The 20,720-nt window shown below is 49.2% G+C and overlaps 1 protein-coding gene across 2 annotated transcripts in view; it reads left to right on the top strand.

Moving 5' to 3' along the window:
- IQGAP3 (IQ motif containing GTPase activating protein 3) overlaps positions 1 to 20,720 on the top strand; it is a 1,503,259-nt gene that overhangs the window by 1,289,501 nt on the left and 193,038 nt on the right. For both annotated transcript variants that reach the window (XM_069607146.1, XM_069607147.1), the window contains exon 33: positions 6,995 to 7,082. In XM_069607146.1, coding sequence (XP_069463247.1) covers positions 6,995 to 7,082 — 88 coding nt within the window. The remainder of the gene's footprint in view (positions 1 to 6,994; positions 7,083 to 20,720) is intronic.

Below are 20,720 nucleotides of genomic sequence, written 5' to 3' on the forward strand. Positions count from 1 at the left end.
ACCCCGGTGGGAGGCCGGCTGGCGAGCTTCGTCAGCGTGTGGGAGTCCATCTCCACCGACCGTTGGGTGCTGGACGCCCTAGCTCAGGGTCACGCGCTCGAGTTTCTAAAGAGGTGCCCGCGCGTTCCCCCTGTGGCCAGGAAAGAACATCACATCCCTCAACTTCTCTTGGAGGTAAAGGCGATGCTCAAGAAGGGCGCCATCGAGCTCGTCCCAAAGAGGCTTCGGGGCTCCGGAGTTTACTCAAGGTACTTACTCGTGAAGAAGAAGACGGGAGGATGGCGTCCCATCCTGGACCTACGACGACTGAACAAATTCATCAAGGCACAGAAGTTCCAGATGGTCACCCTCCAACACGTCCTGGGTCAACTGGAGGAGGGCGATTTCCTATCGTCGTTGGATTTGGAGATTGCCTACTTTCATATTCCCATCCTAAAGGGACACCGAAAGTTTCTCAGGTTCGTGGTCCAAGGGCGTCACTACCAGTTCAAAGCCCTTCCCTTCGGATTCAGGTCGGCACCCAGGGTGTTCACCAAGTGCCTCGCACCGGTGCGGCACAGCTGTGCCGAGAGGGGATCCACGTCTACCCCTACCTAGACGACTGGCTCATCCGAGCAAAGACGAAGGAGCTCGCCGTGGAGCACACGGCAAGGACCGTCCAACTACTCACGGACCTGGGATTCTCCATAAACTACGCCAAGTCCCACCTGGTGCCTGCGCAAGACGCACTGTTTCTGGGAGCGAAGCTCGACACAGTGTCGCTTCTGGCCTCTCCGTCGGAGGAAAGGACGAGGGCCATCTTGGGCAAGGTGCAGCGGATGTTGGCTGCGGACGCGGCCAGGGTGAGGTCCATCAAGTCCCTCCTCGGAATGATGTCTTCTTGCATTTATGTCATCCGCCTGTGCAGGCTCCGGATGCGCCCGTTGCAGGAGTTCCTGGACACGCGCTGGATCCAGACGACGGGCAGCTTCGAGGAGAGGATCACACTCGACGAGAGTTTCCGATGAGCGATCCGGTGGTGGGGCACCTGCGCGCATCTGACGGCGGGCATGGACTTCCAGACCCCCGGCCACCAGGAGCCAGTGACCACGGATGCCTCCCTGGAAGGGTGGGGAGCGCACACCGAAAATCTGCACGCGAGAGGCCTTTCGCTTCCGACGGAGAAGTCCCTCCATATCAACGTCCTGGAGCTCCGTGCAGTGTTTTGGGCCCTCAGGTCCTTCCGTCCCGCAAGGGCAAGGTGGTGAGGATCTTCACCGACAACACCACCACCATGTTCTACATTAGGAAGCAGGGCTGTACCAGATCCCCAGCCCTGTCCAAGGAGGCGCAGGATCTGTGGCATTGGGCCGTCGCCCAAGGGATGCTTCTGGTGCCGTTTCATCTGGCAGGGATAAAAAACACCATCGCCGACTCGCTCAGCAGAGAGCTGCGCTCGTGCCACGAGTGGGAACTACGTCAGGATGTAGTGGACCGCCTCTTCCGACGGTGGGGGACACCCCAGATCGATCTGTTCGCGACAGCGACAAACTCCAAGTGCCGGAGGTTCGCCAGCAGGTTTCCCCAGCCGAGGAGCATGGGCGATGCTTTCTCGTTCCCCTGGGAGGGCCTGTTTCTATACGCGTTCCCTCCATTGCCATTGCTGATCCGGCTCATCAACCAGCTCAAGAGGTCACAGTGCAGGATGATCCTCGTCGCACCTGCGTGGCCGAGGCAGATATGGTTCCCGGACCTTCTGGACTTGTCAGCGTCCCCGTCAATCAAGCTGCCAGTGGACGCGGATCTTCTCTCCAGGCAAGGAGGCGCCATCCTCCATCACGACCCGAAGTCGCTGAACTTGCAGGCCTGGCTCCTGCAGCGTTAGGGTTTGGAGGATACAACATACCGGCCGACTGCAGAGAGGTTCTTGCAAAGGCCAGGGCGTCCTCCACTCTTAAATGCTATTGACACAAATGGAAGAGGTTCTCTGTCTGGTGCCACGCACAGAAGATTAACCCTCTACGGATTACGGCTCCCCAGGTACTGCCGTACCTTCTGACGCTGGCCAAGGCTGGACTGGTGCACGCGTCCATCAAGATTCATCTTGCTGCGATCTCCCGATACACCAGAACCACGGGGTGGACGTCTTTGTGGTCTCATCGTCTGGTGAAAGATTTCATGAAGGGACTGTTCAGATCGTTCCCGCCGGTGAAGGCTCCGGCCCCGGCGTGGGAGCTCAACGTGGTGCTGGCTAAGCTCATGGGACCTCCGTTCGAGCCTCTGCACTCGGCTCCGTTGAAGTTCTTGTCGTGGAAAACAGCGTTTCTTGTGGCCATCACCTCCGCACGAAGAGTGGGAGAGATGCAGGCCCTTTCCTGCAAGCCCCCGTACTTGACTTTTCACAACACGAGGGTAGTGCTCAGGACGCACCCCTCCTTCATGCCCAAGGTGCCGTCGGACTTCCACCTCAACGAACCCTTGGTGTTGCCTGTTTTCTTCCCGTCGCCTTCGTCGCCGGCCGAAAGGACTTTGCACTCGCTGGATGTGGCTAGAGCGCTGAAGTTCTACGTGGACCACACGAAGAGTTTTCGGAAGACGTCACAACTTTTTGTGAACTTTGGACCTGTCAATCAGGGGAAGGCTCTCTCAAAGGCTTCTATTTCCAGATGGCTCTCCGGCTGTATCATGTACTGTCATCGGTTGGCAAACCGACCGCTGCCCGGCCGTCCGAGAGCCCATTCGACCAGAGTGATCGCTGCTACTACGGCGTTCCTGTCTGGTGTGCCCCAGCTCGACATCTGCAGGGCTGCTATGTGGAGGTCGACGCACACCTTCACAAGATTTTACTGCATCGACCGAGATTCCAGGGAGGAGTCCAGAATCAGCCAGGCAGTGCTGCGCAACCTGTTCGCCTAAGGTGAGCCTGGTGAGGATGTAAGAGTTGCTTAATGTTGAGTTGTTGTATTGCTTGATATTGAGCCTTTTGCCACCGCCCGTGGTTCTGCATGTGTATACTTCTATGTATTCTTATATTCATGAGCATGTGAATCCATGCCAGACCCCATGCTGGAGAAGGAACAAGTTACTTAACTGTAACTGTTGTTCTCCAGCATGGGTCTGGCATGGATTCACATGCGAACCCTCCCGCCTACCCCTCTGCGGCTCTTCACTTGGTCATACTGCCACTTCACGTGCTACCATATCTGAGGATGGCTGCCAGGGGGCGGGGCTTAGGGAGAGGGCAGTCATTGGCTGGGGGCAGTATGACCCAGAGACCAGTGATTGGTTACTACTGAGAAAGACAGATCAGAAACGAAACTGATACTGATTGTTTTCTATTCCGAGGATTCCCGGCCTGGCGACGGAGAATATTCATGAGCATGTGAATCCATGCCAGACCCATGCTGGAGAACAACAGTTACAGGTAAGTAACTTGTTCCATGTCACTGAGGATTCTCAGCCCGACGAAGGGGAATATTCAAACAGCATGGAAATCTATGAAAGATACCAATGCTGGTAAACAGGAGTTGCAGGTAAGTAAATGATTCGTTCTGTAATGCACGCCTTCCTTCTTCATACTGCAATAGGGTTAGTTTTGCACAATGTCGCTCCAGTGATTACCTTAATGTGTTGCCTCAGTTAGGTGTCAGAGGACCTCCTTTGGTGGATCCTTTAAGACACCTGCTGAGGAGAGAGCCACTTTGGTAACCTTTGACTTCACTGAGGGGTGTGGACACCTCCTTGAAAGGTGGTGGCACTCCACTGGAAGATCTGATGGTGTGTGGCCTTTGGTCCCAGACAGACACAGGAGTGCATATCAACCTGCTCGAACCTCAAGCTATGAGGCTTCTACTGTTCACTTTTCTTCCTTCTGTACAGGTAATGTATTATGATTCTGACTGACAGCAGTGACCATGCACTACCTTCACAGATGAGGTAAAGCAGGGTCACTGTCCTTGTGCAGGGAAGCGATGACTATGGTTTTGGGCTCTTGAACAAATGTTCTGTCAGCTACATGGCTGTGGATGTCCTGGTCACACAGGCATCAGCCTCCCATGAAGTGGACCTTTTTGCATCCTGTTTTAACTGGAAGTGAGTTGTTCTCCCTTATGGAGTTTCCTTCACAGAGAGTTCTGGGGGATGCTTTGTCATGTGGAACGTTGAACTCCTCAATGCTTTTTCACCAATCCTGTTTGCTTCGCTGGTTCCCTGATTCAAAGTTTTTCCAACCATGTACTGGATTGGCTCAGACTTGGCGTGAAGAACATGCTACCCAGAGCTTCTGGATAGGTCCATCTGTTCTCCTTGCAGCCTCATGGCAAATATGGACTTGTCATAGTACTGTGGTCCACCACACACGCCTTGATAGCCTCAATCTTCATGCTTGGCTGCTGAGAGGCTAACATATAGGGAATGGGACCCGTCTGACATATTGGATGTGTTCCTTTTTGCCTGTCATTAAGACATGCTATGCCTGCAGGTGATGTAGTTTTTCAGCTTTGTGCTGGGAGCAGAGTTTGGACCCTTTTAATCTGTCCAACCGCCACTGTTCTTGATTTTCTTCTTTCCGTGGTCCATCAGGCCTTCAGATTGGCGCTGTGAAAAGGGTAACTGGCTACTTTTTCGGTCTAGTGAATCCCAGAGCAGGGCTCTTTCTTCACTATTCTCACTTCTATCGATTTATTTTGCAGACACTGTCCGAATGGATCCTCTTCTGTATAGGAGTGCTACAATCTAGATGTGAAAGAGGTGCTGGGCTGTCTTGAGTTCTTTCAACCAGAGGCCTGAGTGTTATTTGTGCTCTGCACAGCAGTGTACCTCTGTTAAGCATCTTTCAAGCAACTGTGTGTGAGCTTCCTACACACGTTTGCCAAGAATCACTGCCTTATTTATTGTGTGATAAGGACACTAGTTTTGACTGTACGGTTCTCCAGAGTTTCGTGCTTTCTTAGTCGGGTCTGTGGCTCAGTGGACTAATGCATCCACTACAGGGGCCTGTGTTTGACCTCATGATCATAGGTTCGAATCCCGGCAGGTCCACTCAGCCCTTCATCCTTACGAGGTCGATAAAACAAGTACTATTAAGTTGGGTAACAATAAACATCTGTTATTAGCGCCAAGATGCCCCTTCAGGGATGAATGTGCACTTTACACATACGCCTGTTATGTTCCTCATGGTTTCTGTACTGGTGTTGTAATCAATCTAGGATGAGAAATCTGTTGCAGGAAGGAATCAATTAGAGCAACAAATTACCTCTTGACAATATTCGTTGTGTTGGTTTAGTCCTTCCAACAGATTCCTCCTCACCTTCTAACCTATCCTTCTAGATAGATAGCTTGTAAATCATCTGCTGCTCAGCGGTCCCATAGCTGCTGAGTGCAAAGGAAAAGGGCAGACCGAAATGTGTGGGCTGTGATTTGCTCTATATGTATTGCCCCAGACATGTATCATGCGTGCCCTACTGCGCCAAGTGGAGCTAATGCTGAGCAGGGCTGCGCTCCTAGGTTGCTGAAAAGGGTATGAAGACCGCTGGAGAAGATGTATTGAATATGAGGAATCTGAGACCAATGACTAATCCATCATAAAGAACATTGCAGAAAGGTAAGTAATTTATTCAGTTTACCCAAGCTGCAGTAACATCAAGAAACTATTGCTCAGACACATTTTTTGGAGGTTACATACATAAAGAACGTGAAGGATCTGTATGTTAGTGTTAATATTTCTGGCATCACTGAGCCAGCCACATAATAAGAAAGGTGAAATGGGTGACTGCTGTCCTCAAATTACCCTTCCTTTGAACCAAAGGTTCTTGCCTCCCAAAGCACTTAGCAGGTAGCTCATGGTAATGTGTGCAGTTTCCTGACTGCCCCTTTCCCTCGTCTTCCAACTCGGTTTCCGGTTTTGTTCTTCATGGAATACAATGTATCTCTTTGAGAGCGAGAGATTGACAAGTGGCATTGTGAGCAAGAGAAGTGGGACCTTTCTGTGAAAGGCCATGGGTAGGAGGGCTGCTCATTGTTTTATCTTGTACCACCTACTCCTTCCCCGACCAACTGACTCCCCCTCTTATATCTCCTACCACCACACACACACACTCACTCTCTCTCTCTCTCTCTCTCTCTCTCTCTCTCTCTCTCTCTCTCTCTCTCTCTCTCTCTCTCTCTCTCTCTCTCTCTCTCTCTCTCTCTCTCTCTCTCTCTCTCTCTCTCTCTCTCTCTCTCTCTCTCTCTCTCTCTCTCTCTCTCTCTCTCTCTCTCCTCTCTCTCTCTCTCTCTCTCTCTCTCTCTCTCTCTCTCTCTCTCTCTCTCTCTCTCTCTCCTCTCTCTCTCTCTCTCTCTCTCTCTCTCTCTCTCTCTCCTCTCTTCTCTCTCTCTCTCTCTCCTCTCTCTCTCTCTCTCTCTCCACATACATAGCCTGCTATTCTATCAGGTTTTGGGCTCTGCCCTCGGGATAACTTTCTCCCAAGTTTCTCTGCCATGCGCATAGACAGCAGATTTGCACTCTTGAACCAGGTACTTATGACCTGCACCTATCAGCACCACAGGTTTCACATCTCCTTCCCACTAATGCCCCCCGAACCCTCTCCCCCACCCCTCTTCAAAACCCTTTAGAGCAACATGCAGCAAGGCTACCAATTTTTGGCAAAAGGGTGCTACACAGGGCCACTTGCATCATATGAAGGCCTCTATTTATGCTATATTATCTTTTGGAGTTGTGAAGTTTCTAGTAAAAGCCAATAAAAGTAGATGATGTGCAGTATTGGTTAAAAGTTTTGTTATTGCATATTTCTGTTATATTGTTTGGCTATAATCATTTTCTATTTTATGTGAAAATGTTGGCTAAGCATTTTCATGAATATTGTGATTTTATGATTTACATGCATGTTTTATGGAAATGTGTTTAGACATGAACATAAATGGAGTAGCAATAGAGTGCATTGAAGCTTATGAATTATTAGCTGCTGCTGTCCATCCCTACAGACTAATGCAAATGTACCAATGTTGATCTTTTCAGCACAAAGCACATGCTCGTTGATGTGATCCAATCGCAACCTGGTGATTCCATCCCCGACATTTTACAGACCTTTGCGTCTGTGGATCAGGTGCGTTTTGGCACACTGTTTTGCCAGAGGTATAACAGCAGGACTACTAGTGCCAAGTGTCTTTAAAAACTTTGCTAAAAGTGAATTATAACGTTAACATAAAATTGCATCATGAATGTAATTGAAAAAATGTGTGAAGTGACATGCATTACCGTACCACAGTGTGGTATATAGTTCTAAAGTCCTGTTCTGTAATATTTAGTCAGATATCATTGGAAGTATTTGGCAACAGATGTAGAAAGTGGTCTTGTAGATTTGGAGTGAGTACTGGATGGAGACTTGCTCATAGGCGAGTCACTTAAACTGCAATCTAGCCATACAATAGTAAAACATATCAAAGGTTTGATTAATACCATTTAATGTGTATGTTCACTGTAAATTATTCAAATTTGCTTGTGTGGCGATAAGCTTCATTTATGGCACATGCACAGCTCAACTTTTTCCAAATGAATCTGTACATTTGTTCACCAATTGAGAGAGTTTGAATGGCTCTCAAATAATTTTGTACTGGAATATTTGTTGATTTAACCAATTTTCTGTGCATACTTGCTCACTTATGATTGGGATGAGCTAGGGGGAGTTGGTCTAAGGGGTTATTGGGATGAGCAAGGGTGAGTGAGCACAAAACCTCCCTGCTTACACCATCAACTCCCATCCCTCCGCACCCCTCCCACCCCTGGGAGTTGATGGTGTAAGCAGGGAAGATTGGTGCTGAGCTTGTGTAGTGAAAGGGCTGTTTTTACATGCCCAGATAGATCAGCCTACTTGGTTTACAGGAAGGTTTCCTTCAACGTCCTGGCTATCTTACTTGTACTTTGGCCAGACCAATCAAAGAAACCCTTGAGATCTGAGCTGAATTAAAGTCAAGACATATTTGTGATTGATACAAGAAAAAATGGTCCACGCAATGTATCTGTAAAAATATATTCTTTATTAAAAATTGTGCATAGATAATTGAAAAATATTTACAGGGAAGTAAAACACTAATATTGCTTCTGAATATGGTAAAACCCAGTGCGCTCTCAGCACCAGGAAATGACAGATGTGATCACAGAAGTCCAACTGGACTTTACACGAGGCGCACAGACCTCAAAGTACGAAAACCCTTAAATCTTTGAGCCCCTTAGAATCAATGGGCCAATTGTAACAAAGGGAGGTAAGTAGGATTGAACATGGTACTCCACAGCAAGAAAGGCCCAAAGAAGAGGGGGGGAGGGGGGAGAAGAGGACCTACCAGAGCAGGTTCAGTGAAGTTTCACTCACCAGAACAGGAGACTGCAGAATAAAGTAAGTCACCAGCTGGGATTGTTGTGCTTGAGTTCTGGATAAGGTATATTGGCCCTGGATCCCTACAGCCATGTAAGAACAGAGAAAACACCCACAAGCGAATAAAGAGATCCCCAACAGGTAACCCCCAATGCAGACTGCAACATTCCAGTGAGGAGCCTGCAGATTTCAGTCCTTTGAGCAGCATAAGTGAAGATGTGCCTAAACAACAGTCTCTCAGCGACATGAGAGCGAAGATTCACCAATAGTGACCCATGTCAGTGATCAAAATTTTTAACAAAAAGGCATGCAGTCACTCTACAGGCGCTCTCCACACAGGACATTACCAAGGTCCTGACACATACATGCAGTGTCCAACAAAGGGTCCAGCAGAGCAACAACCACACCAGAGAGCAACAGGGATTTGATGTGTGGTTCCAGGGTTAAGCAGCCAAGTGAGCCCCAGGAACTGGAGAGACGTGAAGAAATAGACAATGCAGTGAATCCTGCTCTCCCAGCTGGATCACGGAAAATGAGCACCCATGTTTCTTCTGGCCAAGCAAGAGACAGAGCTTCACTGTTGAGTTATTGAATTGTCCAAAAATAATGCTGGTGCAGAGCTTCCACCACCATCCTGGGATTGTTTTATCTATTGGATGCTTCAGGATTGAATCCCAGCAGTTGGCCAACTTCCTGGTGAAGAGTATCCGCTTTTATGCCAAATCTAAAGGCGTAGGGAGTAAGCCGAACACCAATCATGCAGACCTACACTATTCAAACATTTGGTGACCAGCCAATCTGTGAGAAAATGACCTTACATTGTATTTCACAGCATCTACCTAGTCACACTCAATAGAAGAAAAGTACAGTTTCCTGGATTTCGTAACACTAGACTCTATTTGAGAGCTTTAGAGAAGGTGATTCATGTGAGCTAAAATGAAATGAGCATTTACTCATGTAGCCACCCACCTTGAACCGGTAGATCTATATGGGCCAGGGTACTAAACCTTAGAGGCTAAGGGACACCTGGACACTAGTCTAGTATAACAACTGTGCCTTTTTTGCTGAAAATCCTAGACCATGCAGCGTATTTGAAGATCCAGAACTAGTTAGAATCTAAAACTCCTGGGCCTCAGGCAATCGGGGTTCCGGCCTAAACACGAAACGGTAACGGCTCTCATTGACCTAAAAACGCAAATTGAAGATCTCAAAGACAAGGGAAAGCTTGCTGTATTACTTTTACTTGACATATCGACAGCGTTTGACCTGGTTAACCACCAAATCCTTTGCCAACACCCTTAAACTGACTGCACATTTCTCAGGCAAAGCCACTTTGTGGATCAGATCCTTTCTAGATAATAGATCTATGCGGGTCTTCTTGCCGTCTGCATCAGCTGAACCCTCACCAGTCCCGTGTAGGGTCCCTCAAGGTTCATGCGTTTCCCCAACACTTTATAATGTGTTTAATAAACCCCTATTCAATATCTTAGATTATCTGGTTGTCACCTATACGAACTACGCTGATGACACTCAGATACTCATTCCCATTACGGGAGACCACACTGCAGACACCATAGGTATCTACCTTGACTCCAAACTATCGCTATCCAGTCAAACTAATGCAGTAGTCTCGGCTTTCCCTTACACCTGTAAGCTTATTACAGCTTGCCGCCCATTACTCACCACAGCCAACTGCACCACATTGGCTAGAACTCTGATTATGTCGAACAATCGACTACTGCAATGCCCTCTATTTAGGAACTAGTCAACACACCCTCCAGGTTACTCAGAACAATGCCATTATAGCTGCCTTAAACATCCCTAGGAACCAGCGGATCTCAAACACAAGACTGAGCTTACATTGGCTCTCAGTATCTAAAATAGTCTCACTGAAAACTCTTGCACTGACGCATAAATGTCTTACTAACCAAGCACCCAGCTACCTGTCTTCTCGCTTTACCCACCACACATCTAACCACCCTCTAAGAGCTGCCCAGGCACACTGTCTATCCATACCCAGATACAAGCTTCAGAAATCAGGTGGTTCCAGTTTCCCAGTCCTCGCCACGTGAAACTCTGGAATTCACTGCCCAATGCCATCAGAGCTGAACCTTCATTCCACGCCTTCAAGAGTAAGGCCAAAGCCTAGCTTTGTTCGCAAGACTATCCTAGCCCTACCAGTTCCTAAACTGCTCTGCCTGACACTATACTCTACTCTGTTTCTCCCCTGGACTACTACTTGTTGTAAATACCCTGTACATTTGTATTTTTATAATTTACCTGCAAGCTTCTAAATGTATTGCTCTTATCTATGTTTATTATGTTCTCCAGCATTGGATCTTTCATGGATTCACTTGCTGTGAATATTCCCTGTCATCAGGCTGGGAACCTCTGTCATTTTTAAAATAGCGTTTTCTTATGGAAAACTTCGACACTTTAGTGTCCCATCCATGTCTCTTTTGGATGCTTTAGCCACCACCAAAAGGACGTAGGGTATAAATAGCCCCGCCCCCGCAGCTTCCCTTCAGATTTCAACCGTCTCCAAAATGTTGGGATCACCTCATGCTCGTTCTGATTCTGCACGTGTTGGTGCGTTAGTGTTTTTGAGATGTCTTCAGGAAAAGCTTTGTTCCAGCCCTGCACGACTTGCGGGCTGAAGCTGTATGAGGGGGATGGGCACATGGACTGCCTATATTGCCTTTACCCTCATCACTCTGTCGATTCCTGCGAAAATCTGTACAGGATTTTCTCAGAAGACGCTTAAGGACTGCAATCAGTGGTTGGTGTGTTGGCTAATGAGGGTACCTAGCCCCACTTCTGAGGTGGGGTCGGTTCATAGCCTGGCGTCTGAGAGGCCTGTTCAAACAGTTCCTTGCCGGTTGGTGTCGGCTGACCCACCCGCTAAGAAGTCTCGGCCTGCCTCTGGTACGGAGAAGAGTGGACGCGCCTCTTCGGGTAAACTTCTGCTGAAGGGGCCGCCGTTGTCTTTCAAGCATGGTCGTTCGGACCAGTCCCATGGGTCTGGTGGAAGGCCCGAGAAGTCTGCTTCACTGGTGAAAGACGAGAAGGACTCCTTGAAGCGCTCCTCTTCAGGAGACCATCATAGGTCATCCCCTAGTAGAGAGTCGTCTAAGCACCGGTCCAGTGGGACCAAGAAGGCAGGATCGCCTGAAAAACCTACACCGCAGGTGGCGGTTCCAACTATGTCATCGTCGACGGGAATCCCATCATCGATGGTTTCGCTGCCAGCTTCGATGCCTGCCTCAACGAGCGTCTTCGGCTCCGGCGACTGCAGTGGATAAAGGCCTGATGTTCTCGTTGAGGATGGACACAGACAGCTTATTACCAACGGGTGGGGCACGGCAGTCTTCTGCTTTTGACGCTCTTCTGCCTGACACTCTTCTACAGCAAGAGGTGGCGCTTTCGATGTCATCGGAGGACGACGAACGGGAGCCTGTGGTAGACCCTCAGTCTGGGCTTGCAGTGTGTTGGTCCTTTGACGTCGATGGGTGGGGGGACTGGTCCATCCAGTTACCCGCTGGTGAATCCGCAGGCGATGTTGTCACTCCAGGTCCTGTCTATGCTGCAGTCCTTGTTGGGTCAACTGGATTCCAGATTGCCACCTCTGAATGTGGCTCCAGCAGGGCCTATTGTCGACGTTGCAGGTGTTCCTCCGCGTTCGGCTGCCTCTGAGTTGCCAGCACCTCTGCCGATGAGCGAAGAACGCCCTCGTTCCCATCTTGAAGAGGGTGAGCTGCTAGACTCTGATTCAGACTGTGTGCCTAGGGAAACCATGTTTAATGGCTCGTCGTCGCTGTCGAGAGATCCGGCGTGGGAATCGGATGTTGAGGTGGAAATGCCTCGTGGTCCAGCACAACCATCTCCGCTTGATGATGTTGGGGCGTTCCACGCCATAATGGCAAAGGCTTGTGTAGAATTTGGTTTGACTCCAGAGGAGGAACGAAAGCAGTCTTTCCTGTTTGACCATATGGGCAAGAGACGAAAAGCGGTGTTCACCGTTCCTATCCTGGACCATGTGTGGCAGGAGGGCCTACACACTATGCGCCATCCCTTTTCAGAACCAGCAGTCAAAGGGAGGCTGGAGAAGAAGTCCCCAGACTCTACACCGAAGTGCTTGGTGTCGCAACCCACCCCTAAGTCGGTGGTGGTGGTGGTGGCGGCGGCGGCGGCTAGCCGAAAAGCCAGGACCCAGCACAAATGTGTTACCCCTCCCGAGAGTGATGCCAGAAGGCAGGATGCCTTCGGGAAGAAGGTTTGACCGTGGGAGCGACGACGGTGAAGGCGGCCAATTCGTTGGTGATCATGGCTCGTAACGATTGCGAGATGTGGCATCGGCTGGCCCCTCTGTTGGAACATCTACCTGCGGAACACCGCAAAGCTGCCATGCTGTTGGTGCGCGAAAGTGAGGAGGTGTCAAATCACAGTATTAACATTGCCGTGGATTTGGCAGAATCTGGTTTCAAACAGATTAACAATGGTGTGGTACTACGTCGACAAGCCTGGCTTAAGTGCACGGACTTTCGCCCAGAGGTACATTATAAAGTTCTAGACATGCCCTGTGAGGGGGAGCAGTTGTTTGGGGAGAAAATTGATGAGACACCTCAAGGGTATGAAGGAGGACTCTGATGCTACAAAATTGTTGGGGGCTTTGCAGAGTGGACTCTCCTTTCGTCCCTTCCATGGAGCATCGGGGAAAATACCCGATTTGCTTCCTCCAGAGACCGGGGTTACGGTCGGTCTGGATACTCCTCACAGGGGTATAAGCGGTCGGCGCAGTCGACACAAAAAAGCCGAGACTTTATGGCCTCCAGGAGGAGAGGGGGACAGGCCTCTTCCTCCAAGACAAACTAAGCCACAGCAATGACTGTCTTCAGAGAAATCTGCTGGGGGGCAGAGTAGCACTGCACATGGACGCGAATGGGACAAAATTACATCAGACCGCTGGGTGTTGGACACAGTGCGGTTGGGCCATTTCCCTGGAGTTCAAGTGTTCACCGGTTCCCATTCCTCCAGTGTATACCTTGCAACCTCATCTTCACATCTTGCAGCGGGAGGTTGTACTTATGCTACAGAAAGGGGCTATAAGGGGCTATAGAATTGGTTCCGGTGGCCGAGAAAGGCCAGGGGGGTTTACTCCCGTTACTTTGTGGTGAAGAAGCCCAACGGCAAGTGGTGACCCATTCTGGACCTTCGGGCGTTGAACAAGACTCTGCAACGCCTGAAGTTCAAGATGCTCACACTTCAGGAAGTCATTCGGTGGGTGCAGCCTGGCGAGTTTATGGCCTCGTTGGATTTACATGACGCATATTTCCACATCCCCATGCGTCGACACCGCAAGTTCCTGCGGTTTGAAGTAGGTCAAGATCATTACCAGTTTCGAGTGCTTCCTTTTGGTTTAAAGTCGTCCCCCAGGACTTTTATGAAATGTTTGGCGGCGGTGTGGCTCTGACAGGAAGGTCACCACGCCTACCCTTACCTGGACGACTGGCTGGTACGGGGCTCGTCACCGTGAGAGGCGCAGGCAAGTCTTTGCGCTACCATGCACTTGTTGCAACGGCTAGGCTTCTCCGTCAACTTCGAGAAGTCCTTTCTGTCTCCCTCCAAGGACTTTGTGTTTCTGGATGCAGAATTTCAGACTCCACTAGGCCTGGTGAGTCCCTCGGTCGAGAGAGTTCGGAAGCTCTGGGGAAAAAAGCAGCGGAGTGGAGGATCGGTACAAGGGTGTTGGTCAGGACATACATGTCACTGCTGGGGGCCATGGCATCCTGCATTCCGTTGGTAAAGAACTGTTGTCTCTTCATGAGGCCAGTGCAGGAGTTCCTTGCCTACCGGTGGGCTCAGAGTCGCAGATCGTCCGACAAGGTGGTGATCGGCAGCCTGGTGGAAGCTCTTCGTTGGTGGCAGTGCTTGGACTATTTGGTTCGGGGCATGCCGTTGCTGGAGCCGGAGTTTCAGATTACAATTGTGACAGATGCCTCTCAAACAGGTTGGGGGGTGCATCTCGAGGGCTCGCAGGTCCAGGGCCTGTAGTCTCAAGTGGAGTTGCGGTTTCACATCAATGTGCTCGAAGGGAGAGTGGTACATTGGTCCCTGAAATCGTTTCTGCCGCACATACGCGGCTCAGTGGTGAGGGTGTTGACGGACAATACCACCACAATGTTTTACCTCCGGAAACAGGGGGGCATGCATTCCAGAGTGCTCTCGAAAGAAGCTGAAGAACTTTGGCATTGGGCCCTGTTGCACGACATTGGCATTCTAGCGTTTCACCTGCCGGGAGTGCTGAATGTGCAGGCGGACTCGCTCAGCAGGCAGTTAAGTCAGCTTCACGAATGACAGCTGAAGGAGCAACAGGTGTCCATGATCTTCTGGAAATGGGGTCGTCCTTTGGTGGATCTCTTTGCAACGCGGGAGAACAAGTGGTGTAAGGAGTTTGCCAGCAGGTGGGCGCAGCCCGAGTCTCTAGAGGATGCATTCTCATTCCCGTGGACAGACCAGTTCGCTTATGCAATTCCTCCGTTTCCACTCATTTAACAGACCCTCCAGTGGATTCGGAGATACCCATGCTGTGTGATTCTGGTGGCCATTTGTTAGGCCAGGCAGCCGTGGTTCTCGGATCTACTTCATCTGTCTGTGGCAGAGCCGGTTCGGTTGCAAGTGATGCTGGACCTTCTGTCTCAGGACAAGGGCGCTGTCAGGCACCACGATCCAGGGTCTCTCAACCTGACGGCTTGGTTCTTGACTTTCTAGTGACCGTCAACGCATTTTGGAGGCGGCAAGGGCTCCGTCCACGAATGTCTCCTATGCGTGTAAATGGAAAAGGTTTTGTGTGTGGTGTAAGGGCCAGCCTGGGGTGGACCCTTTGAATATTTCTCCGGAGCAGGTTCTACCCTACTTATTGCATTTAGTGAAAAAGGGTTTGGTGTTCTCCTCCATAAAGGTACACTTGGCAGCAATTTCTAGATCACTCGGAAGTGGCATGCTACGCCTCTGTTTAGTGATCGTCTCATCAAGCATTTTCTGAAGGGGTTATTTCGAACTTTTCCTCCAGTCAAGAAGTTTCCTCCAGGGTTGAGCCTCAATGTGGTTCTGTCAGATCTGATGAGACCTCTGTTTGAGTCTCTGTTGTCGACGCCGTTGTAGTTTTTGTCTTGGAAGTGGCGTTTCTGGTGGCCATTACTTCGGCCAGGAGGATATCCGAGTTGCAAGCTTTGGTTGTGGATCCTCCCTACTTAAGGTTCTTCAAGGACAAGGTGGTGTTGGCCACTAACCCGCACTTTATTCCAAAAGTGGCAACCGCTTTTCATAAACTTTCCTCGATTGCATTACCATCATTCTTTGCTTCCGCTTCCACTTCTGCAGAGAGAGTGTTGCATATGCTGGATGTGAAGAGAGCATTAAAATTTTTATCTGAGTTGTACTCCGGAGTTCAGACTTTCTAAGCAGCTGTTTGTGGCTTATGGGCCATCCGTCGAGGGACGGGCAATCTCCAACCAGGGACTGTCTCGTTGGGTGTCATCTGCTATCTCATTCTGCCACACTAAGGCTGAAAAGCCTTCGGAGAAAAGTCCTAAGGCACACTGACGAGGGCTACTGCTTTGTCGGTGGCATGTCTGCTGGTGGACATTTGCCTGGTGGCTTCATGGTCGGTGCCACATACTTTTACTCAACATTACTGTCTGGGACAGCAGCATGGTGAGGATGTAAAGGTGGGATGTGCAGTCCTGCAACGCCTGTTTCAATAAGGTAAGCCCCGCAACTTCGGGGTGTTTGTTTCATTGTTATCACTGCTGGGTTTCCTGTCTCATGTATGCGATTCTGTGCTGTATTGGTTTGCATTCGCACGCCTCCATGCATGATTGATACTGCTATGTAATCTATTCATAGCATGTGAATCCATGAATCATCCAATGCTGGAGAAGGGAGTAGTTCTTACCTGTAACTCCATTTCTCCAGCATTGGTATCTTTCATGGATTCACATGTGCCCGCCAGCCGCCCCTGTATGTAAACCTGGTTCAGGTTGCCTCTACTTTGGAGGTTAAAATCTGAAGGGAAGCCACGGGGGCGGGGCTATTTATACCCTTCGTCCTATTGGTGGTGGCTAAAACACTCAAAAAAGACATTGATAGGACACTAAAGTGTCTGTTTTCCATAGGAAAACGCTATTTTAAAAATGACCAAGGTTCCCAGCCTGACAGGGAATATTCACAGCATCTGAATCCATGGAAGATACCAACGCTGGAGAAATGGAGTTACAGGTAAGAAACTACTCCCTTCTCTGTAAGTTTTTCTTTGATCTGACTGTATTGCTCCCATCTATGTATATTATGTAACTGTAAATTCAAGAAATGCGCCCAGATGCCTTTGTGCCAGGTGCGCTATAAAAATAAATAAAATACAAATAGAAGGGCCTCTTTAGTGGAAAGGAGTCTCTCTCCCTCTCACAAAAGTAAGAGGAAGTTGGAAATACCCCCTTTGGGCTCTGGGGATCACAAGAAACGGCATCCTGAGGGGAAAAAAACACCTCCAAATGTAAGGAGGTATTTTCAAAAAACCCGGGGGGGGGCCAGTCATCAACGGAGAAGCCGTCTACGAACGGCTATAGCGATAGAGCCCATCGATGACCAAGCCGTTGACGAAACCCATATCGTCCACGACGACGACACTTCAAACCTAGTCATCGACGGGCAAATCTTTGTCATCGAAATCAGTCTCCACGAAACATTAGTCGACAAAGGAGTCCCATCATTCGTCCACGAAGATCCCATTGACGGATAAACACAGTCAACCGTCGATGAAGTCATCGTCCCCGAAGCCACCATCGACGAAGCATACAACAACACCGTTAGCGACACCGTCAATTCCTTCATCCACGGAGAAAACAAAACCCAAAACAACCACCGCAGACGCCACTGTTACACCATCCAATGAAAAACAGGGCCTCCTATATTAGAGACACATGAAACAATAGGAGCACAACTATCTCCTTTAAGAGAGATGTCAGAACTCCCAGGCCTCATTCTTCAGGAGGAGTTTTCAGAAAAAGAATTTGTTGGTGAGCAACCCTTTTTCATCCCCAAGGAACACAGTCCTCCCTGGCAACCAACTATGGAGGAACCCGCCGATCCTTACAATCCAGCTCTCGTGTATTCGCTGCAAAGGATCATTGAAGAATTCAACAGAGGTCAAACAAAAAAGAATAAGTCATTCTTACCGAAAGAGGTAACGCCTCCACAGAGGAATATCCCTCGCCTCGACATAGCACGCCTAGAGAGTCTCCTTGAAGGAGCAGGCCTCATAAAAGTGCACGTTCACCTGAGCCTCCTCACAGATCCAGGAGCAGGACGCTCGGTGCTTCACCAACAAGGGTCCCATCTCCAAGATCTTTGCCTAGGCCAAGATCACCTGTTCAAGATCCTACAATTGTACCTTCAATCGCATCGGTCTCAGACTGGCAAGAGGATCCTTTCAGAGATTTTTCAGATCCCGAGGAAGGAGAGATTACACATGAGCCTGATACTCATAACGAATGGGACGATTACATAGTTGAAAAACCTAGAAAGAAAGACTCTCCAGAAGATTCTTCACCACCGGACGATTTGGTATCTTTTCATACCATTATCAGCAAATCTGCAATCTTATTCAAGTTACAAGTCACATCTGAGGAGAAAAGTCAGTGCTTTATGAGCACAGGGACAAATGTAGGACAGTCACTACCATCCCACTTCTTGATACCATATGGGATTCTGGATGTAAGATATTGGCTACGCCTTTATCTACTCCTGCTCAGGTTTCAAGACCTGAAAAGAAATACAAAGCCCTTGACACAGCGCCACTTTGTCTAAAGGGACATACTAAGCCAGATTCTGTCATCACGGTGGCAGCCAGAAAAAAGTTGGCCAATCCTTCATCGCCCTTATCAGCACCTCCGGACAAGGAAGGCCGTAGGTTAGAGGCCATGGGCAGGAAGATATCCTTGTCAGCCTCGCTCACCATTAGAGCGGGCAATGCATTAGCCATGACGGCGCCTTTTGACTTCGAGCTTTGGTTACGTATGTCTAAACTAACCAAACATTTACCAGCTGATCTCCAGAAAGAAGCCAGAAAAATCATAGCAGACAGGGAAGCTATCTCAGATCATATGATTGACGCAGCAATGGATGTGGCGGAATCCGGTTTCAGTACTGTACTGGGGAGACGAGCCTGGATGAAAGCTACAAACTTCAGACCGGAGGTCCAAGCACAGATATTGGACATTCCCTTCGATGGGCAAGACTTATTTGGTAAGAAGATTGTTGACTGCCTCAAAGGAATTAAGACGGACACAGCTCGAGCCATCAGTTCCCTTAAAAACAAGGACAAAGACCGTAGATCTTTTCGTCCCTTTTGCGGCTCAACTTCCAAATTCAGAGGCTTTCATTGTCCCTCCTATGGCCAAAAAAACGCAGGGAAAACCCTTCCAGGACAACAGATGCCACCAATCCTCTAGCAGGTACTCCGAGAGGGGAAGGCTTGGATCTACCCAGAGCAAGACCCAGAGCAAACAAAATTGACAGATCATGTCTTCCCCATCACCGTTGCACACCAGTGGGGGGGGGAGAGTAAGCCGATTTCTCCAACGTTGGCAGTTAATAACATCGGACAAGTGGGTGTTAATGGTGATCCACGAGGGGCACTCCTTAACATTTCTGGATCAACCACTATCCCTTGCTCCCACCCCTCGCAAGGTACATCTCTTAAGACATGTCATGTCCGAAATCCACAAACTGCTTCAAAAAGCAGCTATCGAACCAGTCCAAGACCAACAGAAGGGAAGAGGCTTCTACTCCCGTTTCTTTCTGATCAAAAAGATAAACGGTCAGTGTAGACCTATACTGGATCTAAGAGCGCTCAAGAAGTTCATAAAGCGCGTTAAATTCAAGATGATAGCCCTGCAAAGCGTCTTAAATTGGCTAAACTGGCACGACTTCCTGGCCACTCTAGATCTGGAAGACGACTACTTCTACATTCCCATCCACCCTGCCCACAAGCAGTTCCTCGGGTTCGCAATAGGGGAGTTAGACTTCCAATTCTGTGTTCTCCCATTCGGCCTAAGGTCAGCACCAAGAGTTTTTTACCAAGTATCTTGCAGTCAAAACTCAGAAAGACAGGAACAGAAGTCGTCCCATATTTGGACGACTGGTTGATGAGGGCAAGCAAACTCACACGCTTGGCAGTTTCGAGAACAATAAACCTCTTAAAAGGGTTAGGTTTTTCAACAAACGAAACTATGTCCTGCCCAGTGCCCAGCAAAACAGTTCTCTTCCAGGGTGCGTATTTAGACACAAGCATTACCAGGGTAAGACCATCGGCAGACAGAGTAGCCGCTATTCTCCACTTGACCGCATGGTTCCTAGACAGAGGGGCAACCACGGTACGCTCTTTCAAATCTCTCCTGTGCATGACGGCCTCATGTATATTTCTCATACCAAATTGCAGACTTCGCATGAGGCCAATCCAGGAGGCCCTGGACCACCAATGGAAACAAGCACTCGGTTCATGGGAGGATACCATCCAACTACCAGAGACATTACAAAAGGCACTTCGATGGTGGAATACACCTCAGAACCTCTTACAGGGAATGCCTTTTCAGGCACCAACATCTACCCTTCTCCTCAGGACAGATGCTTCACTGTCGGGCTGGGGGGCTCACCTAGAGGACCTCTAAACCAAGGGCACATGGTCCGTTCAGGAATCTCAACTGCACATCAATGTCCTAGAACTCATGGCAATACGGTGGGTGCTGAAAGCCTTCCTCCCGGTATTAGCCGGGCAGGTGTTGACCATCCAGACAGACAATACAACCTCCATGCATTACACGAACAAACAAGGAAGGCACCAAGTCAGAGATCTTGTCACAAGAAGCTCCACTGCTATGGGCATGGGCATTGCTCCACAGAGTCCAAATCAAAGCAGAACGTCTTCCGGGAGTGGACAAACGTCCTAGCGGACAAACTAAGCAGAGAGTTCACAACATCTCGCGAGTGGGAACTAGACTAGACAGAAGTCCAATGCATATTTTCTGAATGGGGTCAACCACAGATCGACCTCTTCGCCAGCAAAGCCAACAAGAAATGCCACGAATTTGCATCCAGGTACCCAGCGCATCGGTCAATAGGAGATGTGTTCTCAATGGATTGGACAGGGAAATTCCTTTATGCCTTACCCCCTTTCATAGCGAGAGTGCTACGCAGACTGAAGGAACAGAATTGTTCAATGATCCCGATAGCGCCGAATTGGGCCAGGCAGATCTGTTACTCAACCCTACAATGCCTCTCCTGTTGGCCCCCGATTCATCTCAAAGCTTATCAGGA

The sequence above is a fragment of the Ambystoma mexicanum genome, chromosome 1p (assembly GCF_040938575.1).
Source record: "Ambystoma mexicanum isolate Mex_15411 chromosome 1p, UKY_AmexF1_1, whole genome shotgun sequence".
NCBI classification, from domain to species: Eukaryota; Metazoa; Chordata; class Amphibia; order Caudata; family Ambystomatidae; genus Ambystoma; species Ambystoma mexicanum.